The 25,202-nt window shown below is 48.7% G+C and overlaps 1 protein-coding gene across 2 annotated transcripts in view; it reads right to left on the bottom strand.

Annotated features, from left to right (window-relative positions):
* Window positions 1–25,202, bottom strand: part of card11 (caspase recruitment domain family, member 11) — a 96,218-nt gene that overhangs the window by 21,209 nt on the left and 49,807 nt on the right. For both annotated transcript variants that reach the window (XM_042315837.1, XM_042315838.1), the window contains exons 10-14: window positions 16,689–16,808; window positions 16,418–16,576; window positions 16,230–16,308; window positions 15,966–16,104; window positions 172–373 (exon numbers count right to left, since the gene is read on the bottom strand). In XM_042315837.1, coding sequence (XP_042171771.1) covers window positions 172–373; window positions 15,966–16,104; window positions 16,230–16,308; window positions 16,418–16,576; window positions 16,689–16,808 — 699 coding nt within the window. The remainder of the gene's footprint in view (window positions 1–171; window positions 374–15,965; window positions 16,105–16,229; window positions 16,309–16,417; window positions 16,577–16,688; window positions 16,809–25,202) is intronic.

Below are 25,202 nucleotides of genomic sequence, written 5' to 3'. Positions count from 1 at the left end.
ATGGTACCTTAGGGTTGGGGTTCCTCAGGGTTAGGGTAGCGTAGGGTTAGAGTACCTCAGGGTTACAGTATCTAGGGTACCTTAGGGTTAGGGCACCTTAGGGTTAGGGTACCTCAGGGTTAGGGTACCTGGAGTACCTTAGTAGGTAGTGTGCATCACAGTGTATCTCACCAAAAGGAGGTGGTGGCCCTCCCGTAGCCCCGCCTTCTCAGCACCGGACTCTGATTGGACAGACGACACAAAGATTCCACTGTCGTTACCACCAACCAGCGTGACATCAGCCAAAAGTTGGTCGCCTAGCAATGAAAGCTCCTGGACTGGCCGCAGAGAAGAGCTGACCCTCGAGAAGGAGGAGAGAGACGGACGGAAAGGCCTACACACACACACACACACACACACACACATACATTCACACACACGTACACACACACACACACGTACAAACATATGCGTACACACACACACACATATACATTGACACACACACGCACACACATATACACACAAATGTTAAGGTTTGTCATTTGTACATGAATGTTTGTGTGTGTGAGAAGCTTCCATTAAAGAAAACAATCTGAGTTATATTAGATAGATAGCTTTGAAGAGATGATTGTGGACTACAGGAAAAAGGAGAACTGAGCACGCCCCCATTCTCATTGACGGGGCTGTAATGGAGCAGGTTGAGAGCTTCAAGTTCCTTGGTGTCCACATCACCAACAAACTAACATGGTCCAAGCACATCAAGACAGTGATGAAGAGGGCACGACAAAACCTATTCCCCCTCAGGAGACTGAAAAGATCCTCAGATCCTCAAACGGTTCTAAAGGTTAAAGGTTATTCAGCTGCACCATCGAGAGCACTGATTGCATCACTGCCTCGTATGGCAACTGCTCGGCCTCCGACTGCAAGGCACTAGAGGGTAATGCGAACGGCCCAGTACATCACTGGGGCCAAGTTTCCTGCCATCCAGGACCTCTATACCAGGTGGTGTCAGAGGAAGGCCCTAAAAATGGTCAAAGACTCCAGCCACCCTAGTCATAGACTGTTCTCTCTGCTACCGCAAAGCAAGAGGTACCGGAACATCTAGTCAAATGGCTACCCAGCCTATTTGCATTGCCCCTCCCCCTCTTTACACCACTGCTACTCTCTGTTGTCATCTATGCATAGTCACGTTAATAACTCTACCTACATGTACATACTACCTCAACTAACCGGTGCCCCGGCACATTGACTCTGTATCGGTACCCCCCTGTATATAGCCTCCACATTGACTCTGTATCGGTACCCCCTGTATATAGTCTCCACATTGACTCTGTACCGTAATACCCTGTATATAGCCTCCACACTGACTCTGTACCGTAACCCCCTGTATATAGCCTCCACATTGACTCTGTACCGTAACCCCTGTATATAGCCTCCACATTGACTCTGTACCGTACCCCTGTATATAGCCTCCACATTGACTCTGTATCAGTAACCCCTTGTATATAGCCTCCACATTGACTCTGTACCGTACCCCCTGTATATAGCCTCCACACTGACTCTGTATCAGTAAACCCCTGTATATAGCCTCCACATTGACTCTGTACCGTACCCCTGTATATAGCCTCCACATTGACTCTGTATCAGTACCCCCTGTATATAGTCTCACATTGTTACTTTATATCTGATCTTTAATTACCTGTTACTTTTATCTCTTATTCAGTATCCGTATGTTTAAACTGCATTGTTGTTATTTTATATCAGCATTCCACTGTAAGGTCTACTACACCTGTTGTATTCAGCATTTCACTGTAGGTCTACTATCCTGTTGTATTCAGCATTCCACTGTGAGGTCTACTACACCTGTTGTATTCAGCATTCCACTGTGAGGTCTACTACACCTGTCAGCATTTCACTGTGAGGTCTACTACACCTGTTGTATTCAGCATTCCACTGTGAGGTCTACTACACCTGTTGTATTCAGCATTCCACTGTGAGGTCTACTACACCTGTTGTATTCAGCATTTCACTGTGAGGTCTACTACACCTGTTGTATTCAGCATTTCACTGTGAGGTCTACTACACCTGTTGTATTCAGCATTTCACTGTGAGGTCTACTACACCTGTTGTATTCAGCATTTCACTGTGAGGTCTACTACACCTGTTGTATTCAGCATTTCACTGTAAGGTCTACTACACCTGTTGTATTCAGCATTTCACTGTAAGGTCTACTACACCTGTTGTATTCAGCATTTCACTGTAAGGTCTACCTACACCTGTTGTATTCAGCATTTCACTGTAAGGTCTACTACACCTGTTGTATTCAGCATTTCACTGTAAGGTCTACTACACCTGTTGAATTTGACGCATGTAACTAATACAATTTGATTTGATTTGAATCCACGATATGGCAGAGGTTGAAAAGCCCTGGGGCGGCAGGGTAGCGTAGTGGTTACATGTTGTGTTGCTACCATGTTGTGTTGCTACCATGTTGTTGTCATGTTGTTTTGCCACCATGTTGTGTTGCTACCATGCTGTGTTGTCATGTTGTGTTGCTACCATGCTGTGTTGTCATGTTGTGTTGCTACCATGCTGTGTTGTCATGTTGTGTTGCTACCATGCTGTGTTGTCATGGGGTGGCAGGGTAGCCTAGTGGTTAGAGCGTTGGACTAGTAACCGAAAGGTTGCAAGTTCAAATCCCCGAGCTGACAAGGTACAAATCTATCGTTCTGCCCCTGAACAGGCAGTTAACCCACTGTTCCTAGGCCGTCATTGAAAATACGAATTTGTTCTTAACTGACTTGCCTGGTTAAATAAAGATAAAAAATAAGATGTGTTTTCTTAACAACAGTTTATGGTCAACAATATCAAAGGCTGCCCTAACCTTAACCATAACCCCTGACCCCAACCCTAATAGTACAGCTCCCAATCATATTATTATCAATTTCTTTCAACCAATCATTTGTGTCTGTTAACATGTTGATTGCCCTTCTCTTTAAGCATACTGAAAGTATTTTGTTAATTTGTTTACAGAGAAATAGCATTGCATTTGGTCAACAAAATGAAATAATTCTAACAGTTTGCTAAGAGCTGGTAGGTCTGCTGTTAGAAACAGAAAAGGCCGCTTTACCACTCTTAAGTAGCTGAATGACTTTGGCTTCCCTCCAGGCCTGAGGACAAAGACTTTCTTCTAGGCTCAGATTAAAGATGTGACAGATAGGAGTGGCTATAGAGTCAGATACCATCCTCAGTAGCTTTCCTTCTAAGTTGTCAATTTCGAGGTTTGTCAATACTGATCGATAACAATAATTTTTCCCCCTCTCACACACTAACTTGAATTTTGCAGAATGCAAAAGCAAAATGCTTCCACCACGATGTGTCACTGTAGGGATGGTGCCAGGTTTCCTCCAGACGTGACACTTGGCATTCAGGCCAAAGAGTTCAATCTTGGTTTCATCAGACCAGAGAATCTTGTTTCTCATGGTCTGAGAGTCCTTTAGGTGTTTTTGGCAAACTCCAAACGGGCTGTGATGTGTCTTTTACTGAGAAGTGGCTTCCATCTGGCCACTCTACAATAAAGGCCTAATTGGTGTTGCAGAGATGGTTGTTCTTCTGGAAGGTTCTCCCATCTCCACAGAGGGACTCTGGAGCTCTGTCAGAGTGACCATCGGATTATTGGTCACCTACCTGACCAAGGCCCTTCTCCCCCGATTGCTCAGTTTGGCTGGGCGGCCAGCTCTAGGAATAGTCTTGTTGGTTCCAAACTTTTTTTTCCATTTAAAAATTATGGGGATCTTGGGGATCTTTAATGCTGCAGACATTTTTTGGTACCATTCCCCAGATCTGTGCCTCGACACAATCCTTTCTCAGAGCTCTACAGACAATTCCTTTGACCTCATGGCTTGGTTTTTGCTCTAACATGCACTGTCAACTGTGGGATCTTATATAGACAGTTGTGTGCCTTTCCAAATCATGTCCAATCAATTGAATTTACCACAGGTGGACTCCAATCAAGTTGTAGAACATCTCAAGGTGATCAATAGAAACAGGAAGCACCTGAGCTCAATTTCGAGTCTCATAGCAAAGGGTCTGAATACTTATGTAAATAAGCTATTTCTGTTATGTTTTTTTATACATTTGCAAAAATGTCTAAAACCTGTTTTCACTTTGTCATTATGGGGTATTGTGTGTAGATTGATGAGGTAAACAATTCATTTAATCCATTTTACAATAAGGCTGTAATGTATGAAATGCGGAAAAGGGGAAGGGATTTGAATACTTTCCGAAGGCACTGTATTGTTTAGATACTGACTGTTAGCACTTGGTGGCCTATAGCAACACCCCAAAAGAAAAGGCTTTAGATTTGCAAGGTGAACCTGCAACCACAACACTTCAATAACACTTGACATAAGATCTTCTCTAAGCATTACAGGGATATGGCTCTGAATATATACAGCAACACCTCCCCCATAAGCATTCCTGTCTCTTCTACAGATGTTATATCCTTGTATTGATACTGCTGTATCATCAAATGAATTATCTAAGTGAGTCTCAGAAATGGCTAATATATGAATGAAAACCAGCTGGAATAAGTTCTTTCCTCTTCTGGCGCATACCTTCAGGATAGTTCTAGTAGAGGAAGATGTACGTTCCTCTCAAGTTCTTGGCTCTTTCCAGAACAGCTACCTTGTCCTTGAACCTCAGGAACTTGACCACTATCAGCCTGGTTCTGTCATCTGGGCCAGTGGTGGGTTTTCCAGTCCTGTGGGCGTGCTCCACCTCAATCTTCCTGTGGTCCATCTTCAGTTTCTCCGAGATCATTTCCCTCACTTTGTCCTCATAGTCTACCCAGGTCTCATGTGGAGATTATGCAATTCCACAATTCTGCAATTCCATCCACAACCAATTGGCAAACGTTCTGCACATTGAGAAACCATGTGACTAAACTGAATAAAAAGAAGAAGAAACTCTACTCTGAAACAAAGATAAATGATATTAAGAACGATAATAAAAACCTTTGGAGCACCTTAAATTAGGTTTTGGGCAAAAAGGCAAACTCAGCTCCATCATTCATTCAATCAGATGCCTCATTCATCACAACCCACTGACATTGCCAATTAATTAACTTAGGCATGACATGCTAGCAACAAACACTGACACTACTTGTCCAAGTATAACTGATCCAACTATGAAAGACAAGCATTGTAATTTTGAATTCTGTAACGTGAGCATGGAAGAGGTGAAAAAAATATTGTTGTCTATCAACAATGACAAGCCACCGGGGTCTGACAATGTCTGGCAACTTGGATGGAAAATGACTGAGGATAATAGCGGACGATTTTGCGACTCCTGTTTGGCATAGGGTTAGGGTTAGGATTAGGGTTAGGGTTCTTCAATCTAAGCCTACTAGAAAGTGTGTGCCCTCAGGCCTGGAGGGAAGCAAAAGTAATTCTGCTCCCCTTTACCAACCCTTTTGGAAAAATGTGTTTTTGACCAGATACAATAATTTTTTACTGGAAACAAATTGACAACAGACTTTCAGCCCACATATAGGGAAGGACATTCAACAAGTGTTACACACTTACACAAATTACTGGTGGGTGGCTGAGAGAAATTGATGATAAAAAGATTGGGGGGGCTGTTTTGTTAGACTTCAGTGTGGCTTTTAACAATATTAATCATAGTCTTCTACTGGAAAAACATATGTGTTATGGCTTATGGTGTTATGGCTTTACACCCCCTGCTATATTGTGGATAAAGATTTACCTGTCTAACAGAAAACAGAGGGTGTTCTTTAATGGAAGCCTCTCCGACATAACCCAGGTAGAATCAGGAATTCCCCAGGGCAGCTGTCTAGGCCCCTTACTTTTTTCCATCTTTACTAATGACATGACACTGGCTTTGAGTAAAGCCAGTGGCATGTATGTATGTGTATGCCTTAACACTATACATGTCAGCTACTACAGTCAGCTACGACTAATAAGTTAGTCGTAAATTTAAAAAAATTTAACTGAAAGTATTGTATTTGGGGCAAATCATTCACTAAACCCTAAACCCCAACTAAATTGTGTAATGAACAATGTGGAAATGTAGCAAGTTGAGCTGACTAAACTGCTTGGAGTAACCCTGGATTGTAAACTGTCATGGTCAAAACATATTGATGCAACAGTAGCTAAGGTGAGAAGAGAAGTCTGTCTATAATAAAGCGTTGCTCTGTCTTCTTAACAACACTATCAACAAGGCAGGTCCTACAGGCCCTAGTTTCTACCTTCTTAATGACACTATCAACAAGGCAGGTCCTACAGGCCCTTGTTTCTACCTTCTTAATGACACTATCAACAAGGCAGGTCCTACAGGCCCTAGTTTCTACCTTCTTAACGACACTATCAACAAGGCAGGTCCTACAGGCCCTAGTTTCTACCTTCTTAATGACACTATCAACAAGGCAGGTCCTACAGGCCCTTGTTTCTACCTTCTTAATGACACTATCAACAAGGCAGGTCCTACAGGCCCTAGTTTCTACCTTCTTAACGACACTATCAACAAGGCAGGTCCTACAGGCCCTAGTTTCTACCTTCTTAATGACACTATCAACAAGGCAGGTCCTACAGGCCCTAGTTTCTACCTTCTTAACGACACTATCAACAAGGCAGGTCCTACAGGCCCTAGTTTCTACCTTCTTAACGACACTATCAACAAGGCAGGTCCTACAGGCCCTAGTTTCTACCTTCTTAACGACACTATCAACAAGGCAGGTCCTACAGGCCCTAGTTTCTACCTTCTTAACGACACTATCAACAAGGCAGGTCCTACAGGCCCTAGTTTCTACCTTCTTAACGACACTATCAACAAGGCAGGTCCTACAGGCCCTAGTTTCTACCACCTTAACGACACTATCAACAAGGCAGTTCCTACAGGCCCTAGTTTTGACGCACCTGGACTGCTGTTCAGTCATGTTGTAAGATGGCACACTAACCCTCCTCTCAGTTCCAGACAGGACAGGTTATACTGTTACTCCTATCAGTTCCAGACAGGACAGGTTATACTGTTACTCCTCTCAGTTCCAGACAGGTTATACTGTTAGTCCTCTCAGTTCCATACAGGACAGGTTATACTGTTACTCCTCTCAGTTCCAGACAGGACAGGTTATATTGTTACTCCTCTCAATTCCAGACAGGACAGGTTATACTGTTACTCCTCTCAGTTCCAGACAGGACAGGTCGCAGGGAAGATTGAAAACAATAACAAACAGCAGGGATCTTGACAGCCAAAAGCCCGGGACAATCCGTGGTCCCAGCCACAATGGCTAACAGTGTTGCGGGCATCGTTCAAGCAGTCAAGAAAACCCCGCTAGCTTGATAGGCAGCTAGCTAGCAACTAGGCAATTAACAGCTCCTCAGACCTGGCCTTGGTCGGCAGGATCACTGGACAGATAGTAGTGGTCCCAGCAACTGATGCTGACCACGTCACGGGATCCAAACTCTTAAGGTAGCTAGCTAGTAACCACACTTTTTCAATGGATTCTTCTACAATAACGCTCTACCTCGTTCCGCGTTCAACTGGAAGTGACGAGCGCCGCCTCTGGACGTAAAAACAGTAGAGGGGGGTAAGATACACTAGGGGGAGGGAGGGTGTGTGTGTGTGTGTGTGTGTGTGTGTGTGTGTGTGTGTGTGTGTGTGTGTGTGGTGTGTGTGGGGGGGTGTACCTCTCCAGGGACAGTTTCCTGAAAATGTTGTTGACGGTCTCCAGGTCATAGGAATCTAAACATTCTGACTGATGGGAGGAGGAGGAGGAGTGGAGTGAGGGAGGACCACGTGTTTCCATTTCCTCATCTGGACAGAGAGAGGGGGAGGGAGAGGGATGATTAGAGGGGTATAGGGTCTACAGGTATACAGTATGGGGCTGTAGGGTATAGGGTCTACAGTATGGGACTGCAGGGTATAGGGTCTACAATATGGGACTGTAGGGTATAGGGTCTATAGTAAGGGACAGTAGGGTATAGGGTCTACAGTATAGGGCAGTAGAGTATAGGGTCTACAGGTATACAGCATGGGACTGTAGGGTATAGGGTCTAGAGTATGGGGCTGCAGGGTATAGGGTCTACAATATGGGACTGTAGGGTATAGGGTCTACAGTATGGGGCAGTAGGGTATAGGGTCTACAGGTATACAGTATGGGACTGTAGGGTATAGGGTCTATAGGTATACAGTATGGGGCAGTAGGGTATAGGGTCTATAGGGCATATACAGTATGGGGGACTGTAGGGTATAGGGTCTACAGTATGGGGCAGTAGGGTATAGGGTCTATAGGTATACAGTATGGGGCTGTAGGGTATAGGGTCTATAGGTATACAGTATGGGACTGTAGGGTCTATTAGGGTCTATAGGGTATAGGGTATACAGTATGGGACTGTAGGGTATAGGGTCTATAGGTATACAGTATGGGGCTGTAGGGTTTAGGGTCTATAGGTATACAGTATGGGACTGTAGGGTAGGGTCTATAGGGTCTATAGGTCTATAGTATGGGGCTGTAGGGTATAGGGTCTATAGTATGGGGCAGTAGGGTATAGGGTCTATAGGTATACAGTATGGGGCTGTAGGGTATAGGGTCACAGTATGGGGCAGTAGGGTATAGGGTCTATAGGTATACAGTATGGGGCTGTAGGGTATAGGGTCTATAGGTATACAGTATGGGGCTGTAGGGTATAGGGTCTAGGTATACAGTATGGGGCTGTATAGGGTCTATAGGTCTACAGTATGGGGCTGTAGGGTATAGGGTCTACAGGTATACAGTATGGGGCAGTAGGGTATAGGGTCTATAGGTATACAGTATGGGGCTGTAGGGTATAGGGTCTACAGTATGGGACAGTAGGGTATAGGGTCTATAGGTATACAGTATGGGGCAGTAGGGTATAGGGTCTATAGGTATACAGTATGGGACTGTAGGGTTTAGGGTCTATAGGTATACAGTATGGGACTGTAGGGTATAGGGTCTATAGGTATACAGTATGGGGCTGTAGGGTTTAGGGTCTATAGGTATACAGTATGGGGCAGTAGGGTATAGGGTCTATAGGAATGCAGTATGGGACTGTAGGGTATAGGGTCTATAGGTATACAGTATGGGGCTGTAGGGTATAGGGTCTATAGGTATACAGTATGGGGCTGTATGGTATAGGGTCTACAGTATGTGACAGTAGGGTATAGGGTCTATAGGTATACAGTATGGGACTGTAGGGTATAGGGTCTATAGGTATACTTTTATTGGGCAGTAGGGTATAGGGTCTACAGGTATACAGTATGGGGCTTTAGGGTATAGGGACTACAGTATGGGGCAGTATGGTATAGGGTCTATAGGTATACAGTATGGGGCTGTAGGGTATAGGGTCTATATTATGGGGCAGTAGGGTATAGGGTCTATAAGTATACAGTATGGGCCTGTAGGGTATAGGGTCTACAGTATGGGGCAGTAGGGTATAGGGTCTATAGGTATACAGTATGGGGCAGTAGGGTATAGGGTCTACAGTATGGGGCTGTAGGGTATACGGTCTATAGGTCTATAGTATGAGGCTGTAGGGTATAGGGTCTATAGTATGGGGCAGTAGGGTATAGGGTCTAGAAGTATACAGTATGGGCCTGTAGGGTATAGGGTCTACAGTATGGGGCAGTAGGGTATAGGGTCTACAGGTATACAGTATGGGGCTGTAGGGTATAGGGTCTATAGGTATACAGTATGGGGCTGTAGGGTATAGGGTCTATAGGTCTACAGTATGGGACTGTAGGGTATAGGGTCTATAGTAAGGGACAGTAGGGTATAGGGTCTACAGTATGGGGCAGTAGGGTATAGGGTCTAGAGTATGGGGCTGCAGGGTATAGGGTCTACAATATGGGATTGTAGGGTATAGGGTCTATAGGTATACAGTATGGGACTGTAGGGTATAGGGTCTATAGTAAGGGACAGTAGGGTATAGGGTCTACAGTATGGGGCAGTAGGGTATAGGGTCTACAGGTATACAGTATGGGGCAATAGGGTCTATAGGTATACAGTATGGGACTGTAGGGTATAGGGTCTAGAGTATGGGGCTGTAGGGTATAGGGTCCATAGTTTGGGGCTGTAGGGTACAGAGTCTACAGTATGGGGCTGTAGGGTATAGGACATCTACAGTCTCAGGTACCTTACCATAATCCATGTTGTCTACACACTCATATTCAAAGTCACAGAGGCTGAAACAGAGAAGGAAAAATGTAGTCAGAAGTTTGAAACCTTTTTCCAATGTATTGGGTTTAGGGTAAAGGGTGTAGGGTAAAGGGTGTAGGGTAAAGGGTATAGGGTAAAGGGTGTAGGGTAAAGGGTGTAGGGTAAAGGGTATAGGGTGTAGGGTAAAGGGTAAAGGGTATAGGGTGTAGGGTAAAGGGTGTAGGGTAAAGGGTGTAGGGTAAAGGGTATAGGGTAAAGGGTGTAGGGTATAGGGTGTAGGGTAAAGGGTGTAGGGTAAAGGGTGTAGGGTAAAGGGTAGGGTAAGGGTGTAGGGTAAAGGGTGTAGGGTAAAGGGTGTAGGGTATGGGGTGTAGGTAAAGGTGTATAAATGGTACAGTATAGGGTGTAGGGTATAGGGTAGGGTAGGGTAAGTATGGGGCTGTTTAGGGTAAAGGGTGTAGGGTAAAGGGTTTAGGATGTAAAGGTGAAGTGTAAAGGGTGTGTAAGGGTTAGGGTAAAGGGTTTAGGGTGTGAAGTGTAAAGGGTGTAGGGTTTAGGGTATGTAGGGTAAAGTGTTTAGGGTGTAGGGTGAAGGTAAAGGGTGTAGGGTAAATTGTTAGGGTAAAGGGTGTAGGGTAAGGGTGTAGGGTAAAGTGTGTAGGGTATAGGGTAAAGGTGTAGGGTAGGGTATAGGGTAGGGTGTAGGGTATAGGGTAAAGGTGTATTGTAGGGGGTGTAGGGTAAAGGTTTAGGGAGTAGGGTGAAGGGTTTAAAGGGTATAGGGTAAAGGGTGTAGGGTAAAGGTTTAGGGTAAAGGGTAGGGTAAAGGGTTTAGGGTAAAGGGTGTAGGGTATAGGGTGTAGGGTAAAGTAAATGGTTTAGGGTAAGGGTAAAGGGTGTAGGGTAAATGGTTTAGGGTAAAGGGTAAAGGGTGTAGGGTATAGGGTAAAGGGTGTAGGGTAAATGGTTTAGGGTGTAGGGTGAATGGTTTAGGGTGTAGGGTGTAGGGTAAAAGTGTTTAGGGTGTAGGGTATAGTTAGGGTAAAGTGTTTAGGATAGGGTGAAGTGTTTAGGGTGTGAAGTGTTTAGGGTGTAGGGTTTAGGGTGAAGTGTTTAGGGTGTAGGGTGAAGGGTTTAGGGTGTAGGGTGAAGTGTTTCAGGTGTAGGGAGAATTGTTTAGGGTAAAGGGTAGGGTAAAGTGTTTAGGGTGTAGGGTAGAATTGTTTAGGGTGTAGGGAGTAGGGTGAAGGGTATTTAGGGTGTAGGGTGTAGTGTTTAGGGTGTAGGGTAAAGGGTGTTTAGGGTGTAGGGAAAGGGTGTAGGGTAAAGGGTGTAGGGTAAGTAAAGGGTGTAGGGTAAAGTGTTTAGGGTGTAGGGTGTAGGGTGAAGTGTTTAGGGTGTAGGGGTGAAGTGTTTAGGGTGTAGGGTGAAAGGGTGTTTAGGGTAAAGGTGTTTAGGGTGTAGGGTGTAGGGTGAAGTGTTTAGGGTGTAGGGTGAAGTGTTTAGGGTGTAGTGTAGGGGTGTAGGGTATAGAAGTGTTTAGGGTGTAGGGTGAAGTGTTTAGGGTGTAGGGTGAAGTGTTTAGGGTGTAGGGTGAAGTGTTTAGGGTGTAGGGAGAAGTGTCTAGGGTGTAGGGTGAAGTGTTTCAGGTGTAGGGAGAATTGTTTAGGGTGTAGGGAGTAGGGTGAAGTATTTAGGGTGTAGGGTGAAGTGTTTAGGGAGTAGGGTGAAGTGTTTATGGTATAGGGTAAAGGGTGTAGGGTAAAGGGTGTAGGGTAAATGGTTTAGGGTATAGGGTAAAGGGTTTAGGGTGTAGGGTAAATGGTTTAGGGTAAAGGGTGTAGGGTAAATGGTTTAGGGTATAGGGTATAGGGTAAGGGTGTAGGGTATAGGGTAAAGGGTGTAGGGTAAATGGTTTAGGGTGTAGGGTGAAGGGTGACGTGTTTAGGGTGTAGGGTGAAGTGTTTAGGGTGTAGGGGTTAGGGTGAAGTGTTTAGGATGTTGGGTGAAGTGTTTAGGGTGTTAGGGTGTGAAGTGTTTAGGGTGTAGGGTTTAGGGTGAAGTGTTTAGGGTGTAGGGTGAAGGGTTTAGGGTGTAGGGTGAAGTGTTTAGGTGTAGGGAGAAGTGTTTAGGGTGTAGGGTGAAGTGTTTCGGGTGTAGGAAGAATTGTTTAGGGTGTAGGGAGTAGGGTGAAGTTTTAGGGTGTAGGGTGAAGTGTTTAGGGTGTAGGGTGAAGTGTTTAGGGTGTAGGGAGTAGGGAGAAGTGTTTAGGGTGTAGGGTGAAGTGTTTAGGGTGTAGGGAGTAGGGTGAAGTGTTTAGGGTGTAGGGTGAAGTGTTTAGGATGTTGGGTGAAGTGTTTTGGAGGGTGAAGTGTTTAGGGTGTAGGGTGAAGTGTTTAGGGTGTAGTGTTTATGGTTTAGGGTGTAGGGTGAAGTGTTTAGGGTGTAGGGTGAAGTGTTTAGGTGTAGGGTAGGTGTTTAGGGTGTAGGGTGAAGTGTTTAGGGTTTAGGGTAGGAAGAATTGTTTAGGGTGTAGGGTAGTAGGGTGTAGGGTATTTAGGGTGTAGGGTGAAGTGTTTAGGGTGTAGGGTGAAGTGTTTAGGGTGTAGTAGGGTGAAGTGTTTAGGGTGTAGGGAGTAGGGTGAAGTGTTTAGGGTGTAGGGTGAAGTGTTTAGGGTGTAGTAGGGTGAAGTGTTTAGGGTGTAGGGTGAAGTGTTTAGGGTGTAGGGTGAAGTGTTTAGGGTGTAGGGTGAAGTGTTTTCGGTGTAGGAAGTTTAGGGTGGGCGATGTTTAGGGTGTTTAGGGTGTAGGGTGAAGTGTTTAGGGTGTAGGGTGAAGTGTTTAGGGTGTAGGGTGAAGTGTTTAGGGTGTAGGGTGAAGTGTTTAGGTGTGTAGGGTATGTGGGTGAAGTGTTTAGGGTGTAGGGTGAAGTGTTTAGGGTGTAGGGTGAAGTGTTTAGGGTGTAGGGTGTAGGGTGAAGTGTTTAGGGTGTAGGGTGAAGTGTTTAGGGTGTAGGGTGAAGTGTTTAGGGTGTAGGGTGAAGTGTTTAGGGTGTAGGGTGAAGTGTTTAGGGTGTAGGGTGAAGTGTTTAGGGTGTAGGGTGAAGTGTTTAGGGTGTAGGGTGAAGTGTTTAGGGTGTAGGGTGAAGTGTTTAGGGTGTAGGGTGAAGTGTTTAGGGTGTAGGGTGAAGTGTTTAGGGTGTAGGGAGAAGTGTTTAGGGTGTAGGGTGAAGTGTTTCGGGTGTAGGAAGAATTGTTTAGGGTGTAGGGAGTAGGGTGAAGTATTTAGGGTGTAGGGTGAAGTGTTTAGGGAGTAGGGTGAAGTGTTTAGGATGTAGGGTGAAGTGTTTAGGGTGTAGGGTGAAGTGTTTAGGGTGTAGGGTGAAGGTTTAGGGTGTAGGGTAAAGGGGTAGGGGTAAAGTGTTTAGGGTGTAATGGTTTAGGGTGTAGGGTGTAGGTGAAGTGTTTAGGGTGTAGGGTAAATGTTTAGGGTGAAGTGTTTAGGGTGTAGGGTGAAGTGTTTAGGGTGGGAGTAGGGTGAAGTGTTTAGGATGTTGGGTGAAGTGTTTTGGATGTGAAGTGTTTAGGGTGTGAAGTGTTTAGGGTGTAGTGTTTATGGTTTAGGGTGAAGTGTTTAGGGTGTAGGGTGAAGTGTTTCAGGTGTAGGGAGAATTGTTTAGGGTGTAGGGTGAAGTGTTTTGGGTGTAGGAAGAATTGTTTAGGGTGTAGGGAGTAGGGTGAAGTATTTAGGGTGTAGGGTGAAGTATTTAGGGTGTAGGGTGAAGTGTTTAGGGAGTAGGGTGAAGTGTTTAGGGTGTAGGGAGTAGGGTGAAGTGTTTAGGGTGTAGGGTGAAGTGTTTAGGGAGTAGGGTGAAGTGTTTAGGATGTAGGGTGAAGTGTTTAGGGAGTAGGGTGAAGTGTTTAGGGTGCAGGGTGAAGTGTTTACGGTGTAGGAAGTAGGGCGAAGTGTTTAGGGTGAAGTGTTTAGGGTGTAGGGTGAAGTGTTTAGGGTGTAGGGTGAAGTGTTCAGGGTGTAGGGTGAAGTGTTTAGGGTGTAGGGTGAAGTGTTTCGGGTGAAGTGGTGAAGTGTCTAGGATGTAGGGTGAAGTGTTTAGGGTGTAGGGTGAAGTGTCTAGGGTGTAGGCTGAAGTGTCTAGGGTGTAGGGTGAAGTGTTTAGGGTGTAGGGTGAAGTGTCTAGGGTGTAGGGTGAAGTGTCTAGGGTGTAGGGTGAAGTGTTTAGGGTGTAGGGTGAAGTGTCTAGGGTGTAGGGTGAAGTGTTTAGGGTGTAGGGTGAAGTGTTTAGGGTGTAGGGTGAAGTGTTTAGGGTGTAGGGTGAAGTGTTTAGGGTGTAGGGTGAAGTGTTTTGGGTGTAGGGTGAAGTGTTTAGGGAGTAGGGTGAAGTGTTTAGGGTGTAGGGTGAAGTGTTTTGGGTGTAGGAAGAAGTGTTTAGGGTGTAGGGAAGTGGGTGAAGTGTTTAGGGTGTAGGGTGAAGTGTTTAGGGAGTAGGGTGAAGTGTTTAGGATGTAGGGTGAAGTGTTTAGGGAGTAGGGTGAAGTGTTTAGGGTGTAGGGTGAAGTGTTTACGGTGTAGGAAGTAGGGCAAAGTGTTTAGGGTGAAGTGTTTAGGGTGTAGGGTGAAGTGTTTAGGGTGTAGGGTGAAGTGTTTAGGGTGAAGTGTTTAGGGTGTAGGGTGAAGTGTTTAGGGTGTAGGGTGAAGTGTTTAGGGTGTAGGGTGAAGTGTTTAGGGTGTAGGGTGAAGTGTCTAGGGTGTAGGGTGAAGTGTTTAGGGTGTAGGGTGAAGTGTTTAGGGTGTAGGGTGAAGTGTTTAGGGTGTAGGGTGAAGTGTTTAGTGAAGTGTTTAGGGTGTAGGGTGAAGTGTTTAGGTGTAGGGTGAAGTGTTTAGGGTGTAGGGTGAAGTGTTTAGGGTAGGGTGAAGTGTTTAGGGTGTAGGTGAAGTGTTTAGGGTGTAGGGTGAAGTGTTTTGGGTGTGTTTAGGGTGAAGTGTTGTCTAGGGTGTAGGGTGAAGTGTTTAGGGTGTAGGGTGAAGTGTTTAGGGTGTAGGGTGAAGTGTTTAGGGTGTAGGGTGAAGTGTTTTGGGTGAAGTGTTTAGGGTGTAGGGAGTAGGGTGAAGTGTCTAGGGTGTAGGGTGAAGTGTTTAGGGTGTAGGGTGAAGTGTTTAGGGAGTAGGGTGAAGTGTTTAGGGAGTAGGGTGTAGGCTGAAGTGTACCCGCGGGGCTGGAAGTCAGTCTCTCCCTCTCGCGTCCGACGGACCAGTGAGGCGTTTCCTGGCGGCTCGGGGTTGGTGGACATGATGCTGTCGTTACGGTAGCGCAGCTAAACACAGGTTACCATGACAACACACAGGTAAGGGTGTGCAGGTGTGTCAAATCAAATACAAATCTACTTGATTTTCACATGCATCAAATACAACAGGTGTAGACTTTACCGTGCTTACAAGCCCTTTCTCGACAAAATTACCGTGAAACGCTTACTAACAAGCCCTCCTATACAAGGAGTACCAGTACTGAGTCAATGTGCAGGGGTACCAGGTAGTTGAGGTAATAACATGGGGTACCGGTACTGAGTCAGTGTGTAGGGGTACCAGGTAGTTGTAGGTAATATAATGTAGGTAGGGGTAAAGGGACTAGTCAGGATAGATAATAAACAGAGTAACAGCAGTGTTGGTAGTTGAGGTAATATATGTGTGTGTGTGTGTGTGTGTGTGTGTGTGTGTGTGTGTGTGTGTGTGTGTGTGTGTGTGTGTGTGTGTGTGTGTGTGTGTGACTCACCATGGTAGTCTTGCTGGGCAGCTCTGTGTTGGGGCGGATGGGGAAGGGGAGTGGGAAGGGGAGGGGGGACATGTGCTGCTCAGGGTCAGGGTTAGGTTACTCTCTGACATCATCACATCTGGAGACGCTCCACCACCAGCTGAACACACACACACACACACACACCTTTCTTTCTCAATATTTTCCCATATGGATGCCAATATGCCTGTGGGCCTTCCAGGCCCATGTTGAGCATATAATGATGACCTGCCATATGTTTAGTACCTGCACGGAGAATGTCCTCTGTGTTGATTGGCGGGTCCAGAGTTTTGGGGGTGGAGACTGGAGACTTCACTCTGGTAATCTACACAGCACAAACACAATGTTGTGGGTGGGTGGGTGGGTGGGTGTGTGTGTGTGTGTGTGTGTGTGTGTGTGTGTGTGTGTGTGTGTGTGTGTGTGTGTGTGCTGACCACTGCTTTCAGGTTGGGTCGTCTCTTGAGGCGGGGTTCTGGTAGGAAGAACTTCTCCTCTGGCGACTCGTCACTGGAGCCCTCTGATTGGCCAAGAGATTTAGGCTCCTCCCCCATCACCTGAGCGATGACAGTTGGGGGGATGTCTCTGGGCAAACTCTGAAAGAGAGAGAGAGATACAGAGAAATGTGCGTGTGTGCGCGTGTGTGTGCATGTGCGTGTGTGTGTGTGTGTGTGTGTGTGTGCGTGCGTGCACGTGTGTGTGTGTTACCTGGTCCATAGCAGTATCTTTCGATAGGCGTCTCAGTCTGGACTCCAAAGTGACGATCTTAGCATCTTTATGAACAATCACTATGTGCAGCTCATCACTCCTCTCCTCCAACTCTCTGATCTACACACATACACACACACACACACACACACACAGAGAGAGAGATGTGTGTCACAAAACAGGACACCAAATTAGCAAATGTTGATAAGAATTCAGATGAACTAATTTAATCCTAATCAGACACACCAAGAAATCTGACTGCCGATAGGTTGTTATCACGGTGGGAGGCCGTTCCCTCTCTTGCCCTGGGGCGGCAGGGTAGCCTAGTGGTTAGAGCGTTGGGCCGGTAACCGATAGGTTGTTATCACGGTGGGAGGCCATTCCCTCTCTTGTCCTGGGGCAGCAGGGTAGCCTAGTGGTTAGAGCGTTGGGCCGGTAACCGATAGGTTGTTATCACGGTGGGAGGCCGTTCCCTCTCTTGTCCTGGGGCAGCAGGGTAGCCTAGTGGTTAGAGCGTTGGGCCGGTAACCGATAGGTTGTTATCACGGTGGGAGGCCATTCCCTCTCTTGCCCTGGGGCAGCAGGGTAGCCTAGTGGTTAGAGTGGTCGCCTTGGGCCGGTTGGGCCGGTAACCGATAGGTTGTTAACATGGCCGTTCCCTCTCTTGTCCTGGGGCAGCAGGGTAGCCTAGTGGTTAGAGCGTTGGGCCGGTAACCGATAGGTTGTTATCACGGTGGGAGGCCGTTCCCTCTCTTGTCCTGGGGCTGCAGGGTAGCCTAGTGGTTAGAGCTTTGGGCCGGTAACCGATAGGTTGTTATCACGGTGGGAGGCCGTTCCCTCTCTTGCCTTGGGGCAGCAGGGTAGCCTAGTGGTTAGAGCGTTGGGCCGGTAACCGATAGGTTGTTATCACGGTGGGAGGCCATTCCCTCTCTTGTCCTGGGGCAGCAGGGTAGCCTAGTGGTTAGAGGGTTGGGCCGGTAACCGATAGGTTGTTATCACGGTGGGAGGCCGTTCCCTCTCTTGCCCTGGGGCAGCAGGGTAGCCTAGTGGTTAGAGCGTTGGGCCGGTAACCGATAGGTTGTTAACATGGCCGTTCCCTCTCTTGTCCTGGGGCAGCAGGGTAGCCTAGTGGTTAGAGTGTTGGGCCGGTAACCGATAGGTTGTTATCACGGTGGGAGGCCATTCCCTCTCTTGCCCTGGGGCAGCAGGGTAGCCTAGTGGTTAGAGCGTTGGGCCGGTAACCGATAGGTTGTTAACATGGCCGTTCCCTCTCTTGTCCTGGGGCAGCAGGGTAGCCTAGTGGTTAGAGCGTTGGGCCGGTAACCGATAGGTTGTTATCACGGTGGGAGGCCGTTCCCTCTCTTGCCCTGGGGTGGCAGGGTAGCCTAGTGGTTAGAGCGTTGGGCCGGTAACCGATAGGTTGTTATCACGGTGGGAGGCCGTTCCCTCTCTTGCCCTGGGGCAGCAGGGTAGCCTAGTGGTTAGAGCGTTGGGCCGGTAACCGATAGGTTGTTAACATGGCCGTTCCCTCTCTTGTCCTGGGGCAGCAGGGTAGCCTAGTGGTTAGAGCGTTGGGCCGGTAACCGATAGGTTGTTAACATGGCCGTTCCCTCTCTTGCTCTGGGGCGGGGTAGGGTAGCCTAGTGGTTAGAGCGTTGGGCAGCAGGGTAGCGGTAACCGATAGGTTGTTAGGGTCCTAGTGGTTAGAGGCCGTTCCCTCTCTCTCTTGTCCTGGGGCAGCAGGGTAGCCTAGTGGTTAGAGCGTTGGGCCGGTAACCGATAGGTTGTTAACATGGCCGTTCCCTCTCTTGTCCTGGGGCAGCAGGGTAGCCTAGTGGTTAGAGCGTTGGGCCGGTAACCGATAGGTTGTTAACATGGCCGTTCCCTCTCTTGCCCTGGGGCAGCAGGGTAGCCTAGTGGTTAGAGCGTTGGGCCGGTAACCGATAGGTTGTTAACATGGCCGTTCCCTCTCTTGCCCTGGGGCAGCAGGGTAGCCTAGTGGTTAGAGCGTTGGGCCGGTAACCGATGGGTTGTTAACATGGCCGTTCCCTCTCTTGCCCTGGGGCAGCAGGGTAGCCTAGTGGTTAGAGCGTTGGGCCGGTAACCGATAGGTTGTTAACATGGCCGTTCCCCTCTCTTGTCCTGGGGCAGCAGGGTAGCCTAGTGGTTAGAGCGTTGGGCCGGTAACCGATAGGTTGTTAACATGGCCGTTCCCTCTCTTGCCCTGGGGCAGCAGGGTAGCCTAGTGGTTAGAGCGTTGGGCCGGTAACCGATAGGTTGTTATCACGGTGGGAGGCCGTTCCCTCTCTTGTCCTGGGGCAGCAGGGTAGCCTAGTGGTTTAGAGCGTTGGGCCGGTAACCGATAGGTTGTTAACATGGCCGTTCCCTCTCTTGCCCTGGGGCAGCAGGGTAGCCTAGTGGTTAGAGCGTTGGGCCGGTAACCGATGGGTTGTTAACATGGCCGTTCCCTCTCTTGCCCTGGGGCAGCAGGGTAGCCTAGTGGTTAGAGCGTTGGGCCGGTAACCGATGGGTTGTTAACATGGCCGTTCCCTCTCTTGCCCTGGGGTTTATACTTGTAGAAACGCAATGTTCGGCAGTGGCACGAGAGAGAGAGCACGAACGTCCACTCAGGGGATCTCACTGGAGTGACAAGAAAAAGGGAAAGGAGGGTGCTTTTCCCAGGGTGCTCCTCCCCTCTTTTCATCCAAAAACCAGACAACTTCATGTTGTTTTCAAGAGTCTTTACATATTTTACATCAAGCTACGGAGTTTGGTGCTTGAAGAAGGATTTGTGTTAGGTTTTATAATGTGCACTAGCTCATTACATTAGTTAGCTAGCTAATATTAGCTTGCTAATTGAACCAGGAAGTTACACACACACTTCATATGAAACCAATGGGCTGGTGAGTGCAGCACAATGCACACAACACAAAGTGCTGTACCAAGCTAGCTATCTAACAAGATGATGAAGAAATCATTTAATTCACTCTCCATTATCCCATACTGTCAGTGCCAGTTCGCTTGCTAGCTAATGTTAGCTTAACGGTTAGCATCACCATTTGTCAGTAGCACAAAGTAGCTAGCTTCTCCACAGACTCTCGGCAGCTTACAGGCAGCTGCTTCATTCAAGACAAAATATTTAAGTGGCTTTGAACGGGGTATGGTAGTAGGTGCCAGGTGCACTGGTTTGTGTCAAGAACTGCAACACTGCTGGGTTTTTCACGCTGAACAGTTTCCTGTGTGTATCAAGAATGGTCCACCACTCAATGGACATCCAGCCAACTGTGTTAAACATTGGAGTCATCATGGGCATCCCACCTTGTAGAGTCCATGCCACAACGAATTGAGGCTGTTCTGAGGGTAAAATGGGGAGGCATCAGAGAGTTGGAGGGGGTTAACAGCGTTGATGTTGAGGAAGGAGATGAGGCATCTGTCAATGTTGTGGGGTGAGTATGAGGGAAGAGAGACATGAAGGATCTTGTTGTCAGACAATGGGAACAGGGAGGGGGTCAGACTGTGGGAACAGGGAGGGGGTCAGACTGTGGGAACAGGGAGAGGATCAGACTGTGGGAACAGGGAGAGGATCAGACTATGGGAACAGGGAGGGGGTCAGACTGTGGGAACAGGGAGAGGGTCAGACTGTGGGAACAGGGAGGGGGTCAGACTGTGGGAACAGGGAGGGGGTCAGACTGTGGGAACAGGGAGAGGATCAGACTGTGGGAACAGGGAGGGGTCAGACTATGGGAACAGGGAGAGGGTCAGACTGTGGGAACAGGGAGGGGATCGGACTGTGGGAACAGGGAGGGGGTCAGACTGTGGGAACAGGGAGAGGATCAGACTATGGGAACAGGGAGAGGGTCAGACTGTGGGAACAGGGAGGGGCACTAGAACACACAGTCAAAACCCACCTGAAACACAACCTTCACCAGCAGAACAAAAACAGAGAGAGAGTGGAGACTTACTCCATGAGGCTAGTCCCACAGTAACCCTAACCCAAGCTAGCTAGGTTGTAACAGTCCCACAGTAACCCTAACCCAAGCTAGCTAGGTTGTAACAGTCCCACAGTAACCCTAACCCTAACCCAAACTAGCTAGGTTGTAACAGTCCCACAGTACAGTAACCCTAACCCAAGCTAGCTAGGTTGTAACAGTCCCACAGTAACCCTAACCCAAGCTAGCTAGGTTGTAACAGTCCCACAGTAACCCTAACCCAAGCTAGCTAGGTTGTAACAGTCCCACAGTAACCCTAACCCAAGCTAGCTAGGTTGTAACAGTCCCACAGTAACCCTAACCCAAGCTAGCTAGGTTGTAACAGTCCCACAGTAACCCTAACCCAAGCTAGCTAGGTTGTAACAGTCCCACAGTAACCCTAACCCAAGCTAGCTAGGTTGTAACAGTCCCACAGTAACCCTAACCCAAACTAGCTAGGTTGTTTCGGTGTTCCTCAAGGTTCCGTTTTGGGACCACTATTGTTTTCACTATATATTTTACCTCTTGGGGATGTTATTCGAAAACATAATGTTAACTTTCACTGCTATGCGGATGACACACAGCTGTACATTTCAATGAAACATGGTGAAGCCCCAAAATTGCCCTTGCTAGAAGCATGTGTTTCAGACATAAGGAAGTGGATGGCTGCAAACTTTCTACTTTTAAACTCGGACAAAACAGAGATGCTTGTTATAGGTCCCAAGAAACAAAGAGATCTTCTGTTGAATCTGACAATTAATCTTAATGGTTGTGCAGTCGTCTCAAATAAAACTGTGAAGGACCTCGGCGTTACTCTGGACCCTGATCTCTCTTTTGAAGAACATATCAAGACCATTTCAAGGACAGCTTTTTTCCATCTACGTAACATTGCAAAAATCAGAAACTTTCTGTCCAAAAATGATGCAGAAAAATTAATCCATGCTTTTGTCACTTCTAGGTTAGACTACTGCAATGCTCTACTTTCCGGCTACCCGGATAAAGCACTAAATAAACTTCAGTTAGTACTAAATACGGCTGCTAGAATCCTGACTAGAACCAAAAAATGTGATCATATTACTCCAGTGCTAGCCTCTCTACACTGGCTTCCTGTCAAAGCAAGGGCTGATTTCAAGGTTTTACTGCTAACCTACAAAGCATTACATGGGCTTCTCTCTGATTTGGTCCTGCCGTACATACCTACACGTACGCTACGGTCACAAGACGCAGGTGTAACGGTTTTCTAGTGGTGATGAAGGGTCGGACCAAACTGCAGCGTGTCGATTGCGATCCATGTTTATTTAAACAAACGTAAACACGACTAAACACGAACACTACAAACAATAAACGAAACGAAAACCGAAAACAGCCTATACTTGTGTCAACTAACATCAAACAAGGACATCAAGACACTAAGGACAATCACCCACGACAAACTCAAAGAATATGGCTGCCTAAATATGGTTCCCAATCAGAGACAACGATAAGCACCTGCCTCTGATTGAGAACCACTCCAGACAGCCATAGACCTTGCTAGACAACCCACTAAGCTACAATCCCAATACCACCACCAAAACCCCAAGACAAACACACCACAATTACAAAAACCCCATGCCACACCCTGGCCTGACCAAATACATAAAAATAAACACAAAATACTTTGACCAGGGCGTGACAGAACCCCCCTAAGGTGCGGACTCCCGAACGCACCTCAAAACAATAGGGAGGGTCCGGGTGGGCGTCTGTCCATGGTGGCGGCTCCGGCGCGGGGCGTGGACCCCACTCCTTTAATGTCTTAGTCCCCTCTCCCTTCGTCCCTGGATAGTCCACCCTCGCCGCCGACCATGGCCTAGTAGTCCTCACCCAGAACCCCACTGGACTGAGGAACAGATCGGGACTGAAGGACAGCTCGGGACCGAGGCAGCTCGGGACTGAGGGGAAGCTCGGGAGTGAGAGAAAGCTCAGGAGTGAGAGAAAGCTCAGGAGTGAGAGAAAGCTCAGGAGTGAGAGGAAGCTCAGGAGTGAGAGGAAGCTCAGGAGTGAGAGGAAGCTCAGGAGTGAGAGGAAGCTCAGGAGTGAGAGGAAGCTCAGGAGTGAGAGGAAGCTCAGGCAGGTAGATAGATCTACCAGCTCCTGGCTGGCTGGTGGTTTCAGCAGATCCTGGCTGACTGGCAGATCCTGGCTGACTGGCAGATCTGGAAGAGTCTGGTTGACTGGCAGATCTGGAAGAGTCTGGTTGACTGGCAGATCTGGAAGAGTCTGGTTGACTGGCAGATCTGGAAGAGTCTGGTTGACTGGCAGATCTGGAAGAGTCTGGTTGACTGGCAGATCTGGAAGAGGCTGGTTGACTGGCAGATCTGGAAGAGTCTGGCTGACTGGCAGATCTGGAAGAGTCTGGCAGACTGGCGATGCTGGGCAGACCGGCGGCGCCGGGCAGACTCGGCGCCGGGCAGACTGGCGGCGCCGGGCAGACTGGCGACGCTGGGCAGACTGGCGGTGCTGGGCAGACTGGCGGTGCTGGGCAGACTGACGACGCTGGGCAGACTGACGACGCTGGGCAGACCGGCGGTGCTGGGCAGACTGATGGCGATGCTGGGCAGACTGGCGATGCTGGGCAGACTGGGGGCACTGGCGGCGCTGGGCAGACTGGCGGCACTAGCTGCTCCATATAGGCTGACAGCTCTGGCGGCTTCTTACAGACTGACCGCTCTGGCGGCTCCGTGCTGACTGGCAGCTCCTTGCAGACTGGCAGCTCCTTGCAGACTGGCAGCTCCTTACAGACTGACAGCTCCGTGCAGACTGACAGCTCCGTGCAGACTGGCTGCTCCATGCAGACTGGCTGCTCCATGCAGACTGGCTGCTCCATGCAGACTGACAGCTCTGGCTGCTTCATGCAGACTGACAGCTCTGGCTGCTCCATGTAGACTGGCTGCTTCATGCAGACTGGCAGCTCGGGCTGCTTCATGTAGACTGACAGCTCTGGCTGCTCCATGCGGACTGACAGCTCTGGCTGCTCCATGTAGACTGACTGCTTCATGCAGACTGGCAGCTCGGGCTGCTTCATGTAGACTGACAGCTCTGGCTCCTCCATGCAGACTGACAGCTCTGACTGCTCCATGCAGACTGACAGCTCTGGCTGCTTCATGCAGACTGGCAGCTCTGGCTGCTCTATGTAGACTGGCTGCTTCATGCAGACTGGCAGCTCGGGCTGCTTCATGTAGACTGACAGCTCTGGCTGCTCCATGCGGACTGACAGCTCTGGCTGCTCCATGCAGACTGACAGCTCTGGCTGCTCCATGCGGACTGACAGCTCTGGCTGCTCCATGCGGACTGACAGCTCTGGCTGCTCCATGTAACTGGCTGCTTCATGCAGACTGGCAGCTCGGGCTGCTTCATGTAGACTGACAGCTCTGGCTGCTCCATGTAGACTGGCTGCTTCATGCAGACTGACAGCTCTGGCTGCTCCATGCAGACTGACAGCTCTGACTGCTCCATGCAGACTGACAGCTCTGGCTGCTTCATGCAGACTGGCAGCTCTGGCTGCGCTGAACAGGCGGGAGACTCCTGCAGCGCTGTGTCGGAGGAAGGCTCTGGCTGCGCTAAACAGGCGGGAGACTCCGGCAGCGCTGTAGAGGAGGAAGGCTCTGGCTGCGCTAAACAGGCGGGAGACTCCAGCAGCGCAGGAGAGGAGAAAAGCGCTGGCTGCGCTGAACAGGCGAGGCACACTGAAGGCCTGGTGCGTGGTGCTGGAACTGGTGGTACTGGATCGAGGACACGCACAGGAAGCCTGGTGCGGGGAGCTGCTACCGGAGGGCTGGGGTGTGGAGGTGGTACTGGATAGACCGGACCGTGCAGGCGCACTGGAGCTCTTGAGCACCGAGCCTGCCCAACCTTACCTGGTTGAATGCTCTCGGTTGCCCTGCCAGTGCGGCGAGGTGGAATAGCCTGCACTGGGCTATGCAGGCGAACCGGAGACACCGAGCGCAAGGCTGGTGCCATGTAAGCCGGCCCAAGGAGACGCACTGGGGACCAGATGCGTAGAGCCGGCTTCATGGCATTTGGCTCGACGCTCAATCTAGCCCGGCCGATACGCGGAGCTGGAATATACCGAACCGGGCTGTGCACCCGCACTGGAGACACCGTGCGCTCCACAGCATAACACGGTGCCTGCCCGGTCTCTCCAGCCCCCGGTAAGCACAGGGAGTTTGCGCAGGTCTCCTACCTGGCATAGCCATACTCCCTGTAAGCCCCCCAAGAAATTTTGGGGCTGACTCCCGGGCTTTCTTGCCAACCGTGTTCCCTCGTATCGCCGGCTCCGCTCTCCGGCTGCCTCTGCTCTCTAAGTGCCTCCACCTGTTCCCATGGAAGGCGATCCCTTCCCGCCAGGATCTCCTCCCATGTGTAGCAACCCTTGCCATCCAATATATCGTCCCATGTCCAATCCTCATTGCGCCGCTGTTGCTGCCTTTGTTGCCTCTCCTCTTTCTGCTGCTCCTGCCTGTTGACACGCCGCTTGGTCCGTTGGTGGTGGGTGATTCTGTAACGGTTT

The sequence above is a fragment of the Oncorhynchus tshawytscha genome, unplaced genomic scaffold (genome assembly GCF_018296145.1).
Source record: "Oncorhynchus tshawytscha isolate Ot180627B unplaced genomic scaffold, Otsh_v2.0 Un_contig_156_pilon_pilon, whole genome shotgun sequence".
NCBI lineage: Eukaryota > Metazoa > Chordata > Actinopteri > Salmoniformes > Salmonidae > Oncorhynchus > Oncorhynchus tshawytscha.
The sequence above is the reverse complement of the archived record's forward strand: the minus strand, read 5'-3'. Positions and strand labels throughout refer to the sequence as shown.